At 48.4% G+C, this 10,330-nt stretch overlaps 1 protein-coding gene, 2 long non-coding RNA genes and 1 other non-coding gene across 11 annotated transcripts in view; 3 read left to right on the top strand and 1 right to left on the bottom strand.

The window, feature by feature from the left end:
• Window positions 1-809: 809 nt before the first annotated feature.
• The window catches only part of TUFT1 (tuftelin 1), a 50,004-nt gene continuing 40,483 nt past the window's right edge, over window positions 810-10,330 (top strand). For 2 of the 8 annotated variants that reach the window (XM_058715755.1, XM_058715754.1), the window contains exon 1: window positions 810-959. In XM_058715755.1, the coding sequence (XP_058571738.1) occupies window positions 900-959 (60 nt within the window). In that variant the 5' untranslated portion in view covers window positions 810-899. The remainder of the gene's footprint in view (window positions 960-10,330) is intronic. The other 6 variants (XM_058715753.1, XM_058715752.1, XM_058715757.1 and 3 more) reach the window with 4 other exon arrangements.
• On the bottom strand, window positions 2,758-8,395 carry LOC131503948 (uncharacterized). Its single transcript, XR_009257704.1, has 2 exons — window positions 8,310-8,395; window positions 2,758-3,385 (listed from the first exon to the last, which is right to left on the bottom strand). It is a non-coding gene; the product is annotated as an uncharacterized LOC131503948 (long non-coding RNA).
• On the top strand, window positions 4,798-4,902 carry LOC131505810 (U6 spliceosomal RNA). Its single transcript, XR_009258582.1, has one exon. It is a non-coding gene; the product is annotated as a U6 spliceosomal RNA (small nuclear RNA).
• On the top strand, window positions 5,609-7,339 carry LOC131503947 (uncharacterized). Its single transcript, XR_009257703.1, has 2 exons — window positions 5,609-6,500; window positions 6,739-7,339. It is a non-coding gene; the product is annotated as an uncharacterized LOC131503947 (long non-coding RNA).

Genomic DNA, 10,330 nt, shown 5'->3' with positions numbered 1-10,330 from the left:
CATCAGAGCCTGTTGCCAAATTCAGGGGTATTGAGTGGGTCAGACCTCCCGCGTGATTTCCATGTGGACCACAGCCCAGGGGAGCCGCCAACCTGAAGAGAGAAGCTGGGCTGGAAGAGACCCCATCCTTGTCCATCCTCTCCTCTAGGTCCTTAAAATGCTAGTCTGGGCTTTGGGAGCAAATGCCACTGGAGAAGTTGAGGTTCATCGTTTCTCAAGAATACAAAATCCTTTTAAGGCAACGTGTCCCGCCTTTCCAGACCATATAAGGGCAGCTTTAGTATAATAGCTTCTACAAAACAAGCCCCACCCAGAGCCAAGCTGGCTTTGACTTTGGCCTGGGCCTCCTGCCAGGGCAGGGCACCTGCCAGACTGGCTTAGGCCAGTCTGAGTGAGTTGGCCTTTGGTGCCTGCATTTCTACGGTGATGGAGGAAAGGTTTGCTCAGCTACACTAAGGTAGCCTTATATATGGGGAGAGGAGAGTGTAAGGGAAGTTTTTTCCCCAACTATCCTCTGAGGGGCAGACAGGGTGATTCTCTTTTACCAACACTGACCTTGGAATTGAAAGGAGAGAAGTGCAAGACTAATGCATGTTTGAGGTACAGCCACGCAACGCTGGACAAAATTTCAGCAAAGCAGCCTCGGGTAGCCTCCAAGCCCCACCTTTATGTAAATCTCAGCGAGGGCCGGTGGGCGTGTCCCGGTGCTTCTCGGTAACGCCCACCCTGCTCTTTAGCTCACTCTCATTGGCGAGCGGCATCTTGGGGGCGTAACCAACTAGCAGTCCCCGCCCTCGACGCTCCTATACAGGGGAACGGTTCCGCGCGCGCCTGCCTAGTAGGAGCCAGACCGCGGGGCGGGTGGTGGGTGTCCGCGCTGCTACCGCCGCGGGAGTAAGATGAACGGGACTCGGAACTGGTGTACCCTGGTGGACGTGCACCCAGAGGGGCAGACCGCGGTAAGACGGAGCGGCTACGCAGCCTCCCCCGCCCGATATCCTCGCTTCCCAGTCCCGCCCCTCCCGTGCCCCGCGCCGAGTTCGCTGACATCACCTGGGGCCGGCTGGGGGCCGTCGGCTCCTCGCCGCGCTCCCTCCCTTTTTTTTTTTCTGCCGTCTGGTGGCGGGCAGCGGGGGTCCGCGAGGGCTCGCGGGAGGAAGGCTGTTCGGAGACTCGGGGCGTACCTGCCCTTTAGGAGGACACTGCGGCTCCTGCCGGCGACTCCGCGCGGCTTTCCAGGGCGCGCTACTCCGGCGTCCTGCGGGCGGTGGACTGGGTGGGAGGAGAAATGAGCTCCTGGGACAGGATCCCTGCACTCTTGGGACTCTGGGTCCCCGAGGAGGGGCTCAGGCATTTCTGTGGGTCCTGGTTGGGTCTCCGACGAGGGTCTCAGGCTTTTCTGTGGGTCCTGGTTGGGTCCCCGACGAGGGGCTTAGGTTTTTCTGTGGGTCCTGGCTGGGTCCCCGACGAGGGCCTCAGGCTTTTCTGTGGGTCCCGGTGGCTTCAGAGGCCCTTCACAGAATTTACTGGTGCTTTGGTGGTCGTAAGAAGACAAAGTGCAGCCCAGGGCTTGGACGGGGTGGGATGGTAGGACGCCAGGCACGCCGAGATTGGCCCGGAACGCCACCTTTCGCTGGAGGGAATTAGGGCTCTCCGCTTGGGGGTCACCTCTCGGCTCGGATTTCTCCTTCCCCTAGCAGTTCTCCTGGCTTCCCTCCCCCATCGGCCGATGGGTGGCTTCCTGGGACTGTTTTATTCACGTTGTTTCCGTGTCCAGCTTCCAGGCTCCGGAATGAGGGAGATGCTAGAACCTAGGCTGAGAAGGGAAGGGTCGTGACCCACACGAGGGCTTCCGGAGAAGTGAGAGTGGGGGAGAAAGGGGCGTTCCCCAGGGCTAACACATCTGTCTTGCTGCCCTCACCCCCTTGGCTCCCGGTCCCTATTCTTCTCCTCACTCGGGTGACCATATGATTTTCCCTCTTCACAGACCGAGGAGGGTAACTTGTGTCTGAATGTTTCTAGGCTTTGCTAGGGAACTTGACCCAGAACGGGTGTGTACTGTTCCATCCATTTTTCAAGCTATTGTGGGTGAGAGTGAAATGGAGCCGAGGTGATGGGGAGTTTGTATCCCTCCATTCCTCCTCCCTCCACTCTGTATCTGTTTCCCTTGCTCCCTTCCACTCCCAGCATGCCCCCTGGGGAGCTAAGGCCCCTGGATTATGGCTCTTCCTCACAGAACAATTACCTAGAATAGTTTCTCATCTCAAGTACAGACCATCAGTTGTGTTCCCAGTCCCCTCTCCGTTTCTGTCCAGTCTGTTAGTATTTCTGCCATATTTCAGGTCTGGCTACTGCCCAAGCCCAGTCCCTCATTTTCTGTAGTTTCTTACTCCCCCAGCTATGGAACTCAAGAGATAGGGAAGAAATGGATCTATTGTGTCAACCCCAAGTCCTACTCCATTCTCTTGCTCACTGTTTTGGAATGGTTGAGGCAGGGAGAAAGAGTATGAGGAAAATAAAGGAAAGGGGTGTGCTGGGCTTCTTTTTGCTTGCTGTGAAAAAGAGATCCAGAAAGATTTTAAGACCAAGATGTTGGTACTGTTCAGAATGATTTTGACGTATTCTTTTGTCCTTTGATATTTTCTTGCTTGCCTCGAGGGATAGAAAGAGTCAGTAGGAAAATAGTGAGCAAGGAATTCAGTCAGTTTCCAGCCATGGATTAGTTTGAGGCTAATCAGAAACTTCTAGAACAAGGGGAGACAGAAATTCCCCTTATTCTTTTTTCCTAGGCTGGACTTGAGAGGTATTTTACTTCAAAGGTGTGAATGAAATGACCATTGCCTGTATCTGTTCTTGGAGACATTCCTGAGCTCTTACGGAGGGGGAGGCAGTAGTAAACAATCAGTCGGGGACAGGCTTTGTCTTGGGATTCCTCTCCTCTGAGCCAGCCTGAAGCTAGAATTTACTGCTCTGGACAGTCACCAGGAGGCTGTAGTGTATGTTCACACCATCAAGTGAGTGCTCAGTGCATGTGCAAAGTGAGTGGATGAGTATATAAATGAATGGATGTGACTCCTTGTGTCAGCAGTGTAGACAACTTAACCAACTAGTGTGTCCTAGTGTGAGTCAGGACCCTGGGACTCTGTTGGTGTTTCCCGACCAGCCAGGCTGTGTGCCTCGTGCATCACGCTTGGACATGGAAGCATGGCTAATGCACTCTGGATTGTCGTTGTTGGAGGCAGACGGAGCAGGTGCAGTGAGCCAGTGGTTTTCAAACTGCAGATCGCCACTATGACCAGTAGGCCTGAAATCAACTTAGGGGGTTGGACCCGAGCATTAGCAAATAAGTAGATTCCAATTAGATGACATTCTGGAACAGGCAAAACTGTGGAGACAACAACAACAAAAAATTCAGTGGTTGCCAGGAGTTTTGAGCATAGAGGGGAGATGAATAGAGCACAGAGGATTTTTGGGGGGCAGTGAAAACACTCTGTGATAGAAGTCTTTATCCTTTGGGGCGCCTGGGTGGCGCAGTCGGTTAAGCGTCCGACTTCAACCAGGTCACGATCTCGCGGTCCGTGAGTTCGAGCCCCGCGTCAGGCTCTGGGCTGATGGCTCAGAGCCTGGAGCCTGTTTCCGATTCTGTGTCTCCCTCTCTCTCTGCCCCTCCCCCGTTCATGCTCTGTCTCTCTCTGTCCCAAAAAAAAAAAACAACAACAAAAAAAAAACGTTGAAGTCTTTATCCTTTTGTCCTAACCCACAGAATGTACGGCATTCACTTTACTTGAGTGAGCCCTGAGGGGAACGATGGACTTTTGGTGATTATGTTGTGTCAGTGTAGGTTCATCCTTGGTTTAAAAAAAAAGAAGTACCATTCCAGTGAATGATACAGATAATGGAGAAAGCTATGCATATGTTGGGGCAGGGGGTATATGAAAAATCTCTGTATGTTCTGGCTGATTTTGTTGTAAATCTAAAAATTCTCTAAACTAAATAAGGTCCTTTAAGAAAAAGAAATAGAATTAGTGCTATCACAGTGTTAACAGTGGACATTTTTGGCAAAAGTTTAGTTTCAGTTATATGTATGTATACACATTATATATATGTGTGTGTCTGCTTATTAGATCTTCAGGTAAAATTTGTTTTAGGTCAGAGAAGCTTGCAAGCCACTGTAGTGAGTTATGCTGGCAAGGAGAAGCACAAACAAACCTCAGACATTTTTATTAGACATTCGCATTAAGTTCCTTTGGTTGTAAGCAACAGAGACTATCCAGCTAACTTAAGCAGAAGAGGAATTTATTAGAAGGAAATGGGCAGCTCACAGAAATTAAGGGAAAGCTTAAAAAGTGTGAACCAGGGGCACCTGGGTGGCTCAGTTGGTTAAGCGTCTGACTTTGGTTCAGGTCATGATCTCACAGTTGGCGAGTTCAAGCCCCATGCCAGTCCTGTGCGGACAGCTCAGAGCCTGGAGCCTGCTTCGGATTCCGTGTCTCCCTCTCTCTCTGTCCCTCCCCTGCTCTCTCTCAAAAATAAACATTAAGGGGCGCCTGGGTGTCTCAGTTGATTGAGCGGCCGACTTTGGCCCAGGTCATGATCTCACAGCCCGTGAGTTTGAGCCCCGTGTCGGGCTCTGTGCTGACAGCTCAGAGCCTTGAGCCTGTTTCGGATTCTGTGTCTCCCTCCCTCTGACCCTCCCCTGCTCATGCTCTGTCTCTCTCTGTCTCAAAAATAAATAAACGTTAAAAAAAAATTTTAATAAATAAATAAATAAACATTAAAAAAATGTGAACCAAGGCTGTTCACATTGGCAGCACATGTACTAAAATTGGTACACTACAGAGAAGATGAGCATGGCCCCTGTGCGAGTGTGACACGCAAATTGGTGAAGTGTTCCCTGTGTGTGGTGGTGTTATAATAGCATTGTATGGTGACACATGGTAGCCACACTGTGGTGAGCACAGCATATTATATGGAGTTGTCAAATCACTATGTTGTACACCTGAAACTAATAGAACATTGTGTGTCAACTGTACTTCAGTTAAAAAAAAAAAAAGCGTGACTCTGGGTCTGTATAAGTGGAAGGAACTAATGGAGGGTTTCTACAGGTGGTTGAATTGGTTCCAGACCTTTTTGCAGTTCTGCCCAAGATCCCAAGGAGAGGGCATCATTGGCCCCTCACCTGCCTTGGCCAGGGCATTATGGAGCTCCTTGACGGACAGGTGCACCAGCTTACCCAGGAAAGGAGAGAGGTTCTCCAAAGCAAAGCCCAAGTGCTATTATCAGTAGAGGAGGATGGAAACTGTGTGGCAAGAGCAGCAGATGTTCAGGGGCGCCTGGGTGGCTCAGTCGGTTAAGCATCTGACTTCAGCTCAGGTCATGATCTCACAGTTTGTGACTTTGGGCCCCGCGTCGGGCTCTGTGCTGACAGCTCAGGGCCTGGAGCCTGCTTCTGATTCAGTGTCTCCCTCCCCTCAGCTCCTCCCCTGCTCACACTCTGTCTCTCTCTCAAAAAAAAATAAAGATTAAAAAACAAAAAAACAGCAGATGTTCACTACGTTAGACTTCGGTTTGAATGATCTCGGTTTCTTTCTTTTTCTTTTTAAATCATTTTTTTTTTTTAATTTTTTTTTTTAAATCATTTTTCAATCAAAGGAATATATGTTCATGATTTCTAAAAGATCTAATAATGTCAAAAGGCTTTTTAAAAGAACATAGCAGGCAGGTTCCTACCCCAAGCCCTGCCCCATGGAAGTAGCCACTTTCAACTCTTATCTCTTTTGTTGGGGTTTACCCCCCTTGTTTCTAAATAATATGCTTATAGTGATACTTCTTGATTTGTCAGTTTTAGACGTCTGTTGACTTCCTGCTGTAGGAATTCTAGAAAAGTTTATGCTCCCACTCCTTACACGTTCCCTTTCCCTTCTCCCATCCTCCCAGTGTATTTACATAACAATTTTTGGCTAAACTATGATTTCTGTTAATAGCATTGTGGTTAAGAGCCTGGTCCTGGGAATCTGACCTTATAGTGGGCTGGAGTCAGGGCTTTGATGTTTGTCTTGCCCAAGATCACTTCGGTAAATTACTTAATCTCTTGCATCTTGGTTTCTTCATCTGTAAAGTGGGGATAATAATTTCACCCTCTTCATTAGGTTGTTATAAGGATTAAATAAGATAATGCATGTGAAACATTAAGCACAAGGCCTGGCACATGGTAAGTGCTCAGATGTTGGCTGTTATTTTCTGCTTGCTCTACTTAATGGCTTAGAGGAGACTGTATTAGCCTCTCATGAGACCCCTGCCCAAGGGATGGAGGGAGAGTCTGAGAACTTTCTGGTCTGGTCAAGGTTTGCTCCTTCTCATTATGTTAATATTTATTCTTATCTGTTCCTTTCCCCTTTCTTGTACCAGTGGAGGGTCTTAAGGATGTGAAGGGGCCTGTAGTAGTGTAACTACTCTCTTACCCAGAGTAATCTTTGCTAGCACCAAGTCAGCTAGGACAGGTTTTGGTTTTTTTTGTTTTTTTTTTTTAATTTTGTTTTTTTTTTTTTAACATTTATTTGTTTTTGAGATAGAGAGAGACAGAGCATGAACGGGGGAGGGTCAGAGAGAGAGGGAGACACAGAATCTGAAACGGGCTCAGAGCCTGATGCGGGGCTCGAACTCACATACCGCGAGATCGTGACCTGAGCCGAAGTCGGACGCTTAACCGACTGAGCCACCCAGGCGCCCCTAGGACAGGTTTTAGACGAGTGATGGTCAGCGTTTGTATCTTGGCATCCTGCTCTAGGTCCCTTTCCTCCTCCTTCTTTTTGACTCATGGCTCAGGCAGCTGGTGTCCTATGATGCTCTGGGCCCCTTGGTAAGAGGATTTTAAGTAATCTATCAGTGTTACCCTTCCTTAGATATTCGTATTATTTTCATCTTCTCTAATTTTTTTGTCTTGATCAATCTTGGGTAGAGAGTTTCTCTCAATGCCTGGGTGGATTTGGAATTTTTTCATCACCTACAGTCTGAACCTTTGTCTTTACCCTGGACTAGGTGTTATGCCTAATTTAGGATCTCAGAAGCTGAGTTAGTTTAATACCAAAGTCTTTCCTGAGCTCCATTCCTTTAAAAAAAAAAAAAAATTTTTTTTTGAACTAAAGTTGTGATTTATTGAAGGCTTACTATGGGCCTAATTTTTCTGTAACCACTTTAATTAGGTATAACTCGTGGACTGCACAAATAACCTATTTAAAATGTACAATTCAGTGGCTTTTCGTATATTTACTGAGTTATACAGTCATCAACACAATCAATTTTAGAACATTCTCTTTACCTATAAAGAAATCCTGATCCATTAGCAGTCACTCTCCATTCTCTCCCAACCCCTTCAGCTCTAGTCTCCTTTCTTTGTCTGAGATTTCCTGTTGTAGGTATTTTATGTAAATGTAATCATATAATATGTGATCCTTTGTGACTGGCTTCTTTCAATTAGCATGATGTTTTTTATGGTCGATCCATGTTGTAACATGAATCCGTACTTCATTCCTTTTTTTTTTTAATAATTTTTTTTAGTGTTTATTTATTTTGGGGAGAGAGAGAGAGACAGAGTGGGGAAGGGGCATAGAGAGAGGGAGACACAGAATCCGAAGCGGGCTCCAGGCTCTAGGCTCTGAGCTGTCAGCACAGAGCCCGATGCGGGGCTTGAACCCACAAAGTACAGGATCATGACCTGGGCCAAAGTCAGACACTCAACTGACTGAGCTACCCAGGTGCCCCTCATTCCTTTTTATAGCTGAATAATATTCCCTTGTATGGATATATTTTCAGATATGTTCTTCATGGATAAATGTTGGTAGACACTTGGGTAGTTTCTGCTTTTTGTCTATGATGACTAATGCTGTTGTGAACATTTACTTACAAATTTTTGTAAGTAAATATAGTTTAAATTCTCTTGGAGAGACATACCTAGGAGTGGAATTGCTGGGTCAGAATATTTGGATTTTGAAAGAGGATTCCACTGGAGTCATTGATGCTTACTCCAAAGGAATGAATAAAGTCTAAAATGGTGAAGACCCCGTCTCTCTGACACCAGGGCGGGGAAGAAGCTCCCGGGCAGAGGAACCTTTCAAGTTTGGTGGCCGCCTGTTGCTTCCACTCCTGACACCTGGCCCAATCTCAGTCTGTAAATTCCTCCTCACACCATTCCAACTCCCCATTCATTGCCAGATTCTTACTTTCCAGAGCACTATAGCTCACGTCTCAAAGCCTGCCAGGAATTTGGGGAATTCTGAGCTCTACCAGGGGATCTGGAATAGGAGGCTTACCCAATCACCTGGCATTTAGTGCCAGCGTTTGCCATATTTTTCTGGGGTGGGAGGTGGGGTGTTCACCCAGATGGTTTCGGTTCCAGACACATGTGCTCAGAGAATGTGAGATGAGCTTCCCCGCCTGCTGGTAATTATGGTACATGCCTCTTTGGGTCACAATGCAGAGTTGTGAAATACCTTTGTTTCCTCGGGGTGGGGAGGTTTAGTTAGGGGAAGAGGTATGTGCCAAGGAGGCTGGTGGCCTAGATTTAAGCCTGGCCAGCAGAGGCAGGAAGAGGAGAAGAAATATAGGGTACGATGGGGATGGGTAGATGAAGGAAGAAAAAGGAAATGGTCTTCTAGGATCTGGGGGCACAAAAGCAAAAAAATGACAAAATGAAAAGTGAGGGGAGGGGGCGCTGAGGAACTGCCCCTTCATTCCAGGCTGGCTGAACCCCTAGCGGGTTTCCTGAAAAGAGACTGGCTCAGGAAAAGGGTATCTCCTTCAGAGTTGGGCATTCAGGAGCCCACCTCCCTCCTTGTACACACTCACTGTTAGGCCTCTTAGGCCACAGTGGTTCCCTGTGCCGGGTGTCCGGGTGATGAGAAGGGCTGCCCTGTTTAGGGTCCACCCTAAATCCTTTTTCTCGTTTCACCTCCCAATCACCCCATTAGCCCTCTGCATAGTGCTTGTCCAGCCCATGCCTCTGGGCAGGTAGCCAGACAAAAGGCAGACACCTGTTTTGTTGGCTAATCTGTGGGGAGGAACGAGAATAATTCTTTGTGTCATACTCAACAGAAGGCCATTTCTGAGCTTGAGAGCCCTGTAGAAGGCAGGACCAAGGCTGCCACATACCTCTTAGTGGAGGGGCTTGGGAGCCTCAGCCAAGAGAGGGGAGGCCCCAACCACCCCCATCTGGCCCTCTTTGACATTTCGGGTCTTTCCTTGTCCTGGCCTCTTGGGAACCCATGTTTAAGTGGCTGGCTATTCCCATTTCTCAGAGGGGAACCGTGAGGTTCAAACCTGCAGTGGTTTGAGAGACCACATACATTTCAGGTGGGAGAGGGGACAGGACTGAAGGACCAGGTGATGGGGGAGTGGTTTATAGAGTGCAGACGTATTGAGGATGCTGGTTTCCAGCTCAGGGATGATCTCCACTGTGCTTACTTCCTCCTGGAAAGACCCTGACCCTCACCTGCCACCCATCTCTCGTGGCCGCCAGAGCAGCCTGGGGAGTGGGAGCAGGGGAAGCTTATTTTCCCATAGATCCACAGATCTTGGACAGATCTGCCCCTTTCCACAGGAGCCTAGAATGTGAGAACCTCTGGGGCCTCCCTCTCTATCTCCCTTATCATTTCTCCCCAGTGTCTTGATCTCTAACCCCTCAGCTATGTGTTTATCCCCTCCCCGAACTGAGGAGTGACTCACAGCTGGAGATTTGTTTGAACAGAGGTGAGAGGCTGCCTGTAATTTGGAGGTGGCTGGGCTTCTCCCCAAGAATGTTTATGAGGTTAGAGGCTGCTTACCTTGTGATTAGCTGTTTCTTTTTCTCTAGAGAAGAAGGCTCTACTTCTGTTGTGACTTTCAGGGAGTCCCCAGTGGGACTACCCTGCTAGACATTTTGGGGCATTCCTCCAGCTCCCCGGAACCTGCTCACAGCCCTGAGATTACTCTGGCTCCAGAAGACAACCAAAGGCGCCAGACAGAGAGGGGCCGGGTTTTCCTCCTGGCCTCTGGGCTGGGGCTGTGGGTTGAGGTTCGTGGCCTTGCAGACTGGATTCTCTGGTTCTGGGAGCTTGAGGTGCCAGAGAGAAATCTAGATTTGTTCACGGGCTTCATTTAGACAATTGGGCTCCCCCACCCTCCCCGGGGCTCCTCAGAAAAGTAATGCTGTCTCACTTTTGTGAAGTGATTTATGGTTTGGAAAGCACTTTCACACTATCTTATATATCTACCTACCCTGCCTTAAGCGTAGGCAGGGTAGGTTATTATCACCTCTATTTTGCAGATAGAAAACTGAGGCCCTGAGAGATAAAGT

The sequence above is a fragment of the Neofelis nebulosa genome, chromosome 2, assembly GCF_028018385.1.
Source record: "Neofelis nebulosa isolate mNeoNeb1 chromosome 2, mNeoNeb1.pri, whole genome shotgun sequence".
Lineage (NCBI taxonomy): Eukaryota > Metazoa > Chordata > Mammalia > Carnivora > Felidae > Neofelis > Neofelis nebulosa.
Note: the sequence above shows the minus strand (reverse complement) of the source record. Positions and strands in the feature narration are given on the sequence as shown.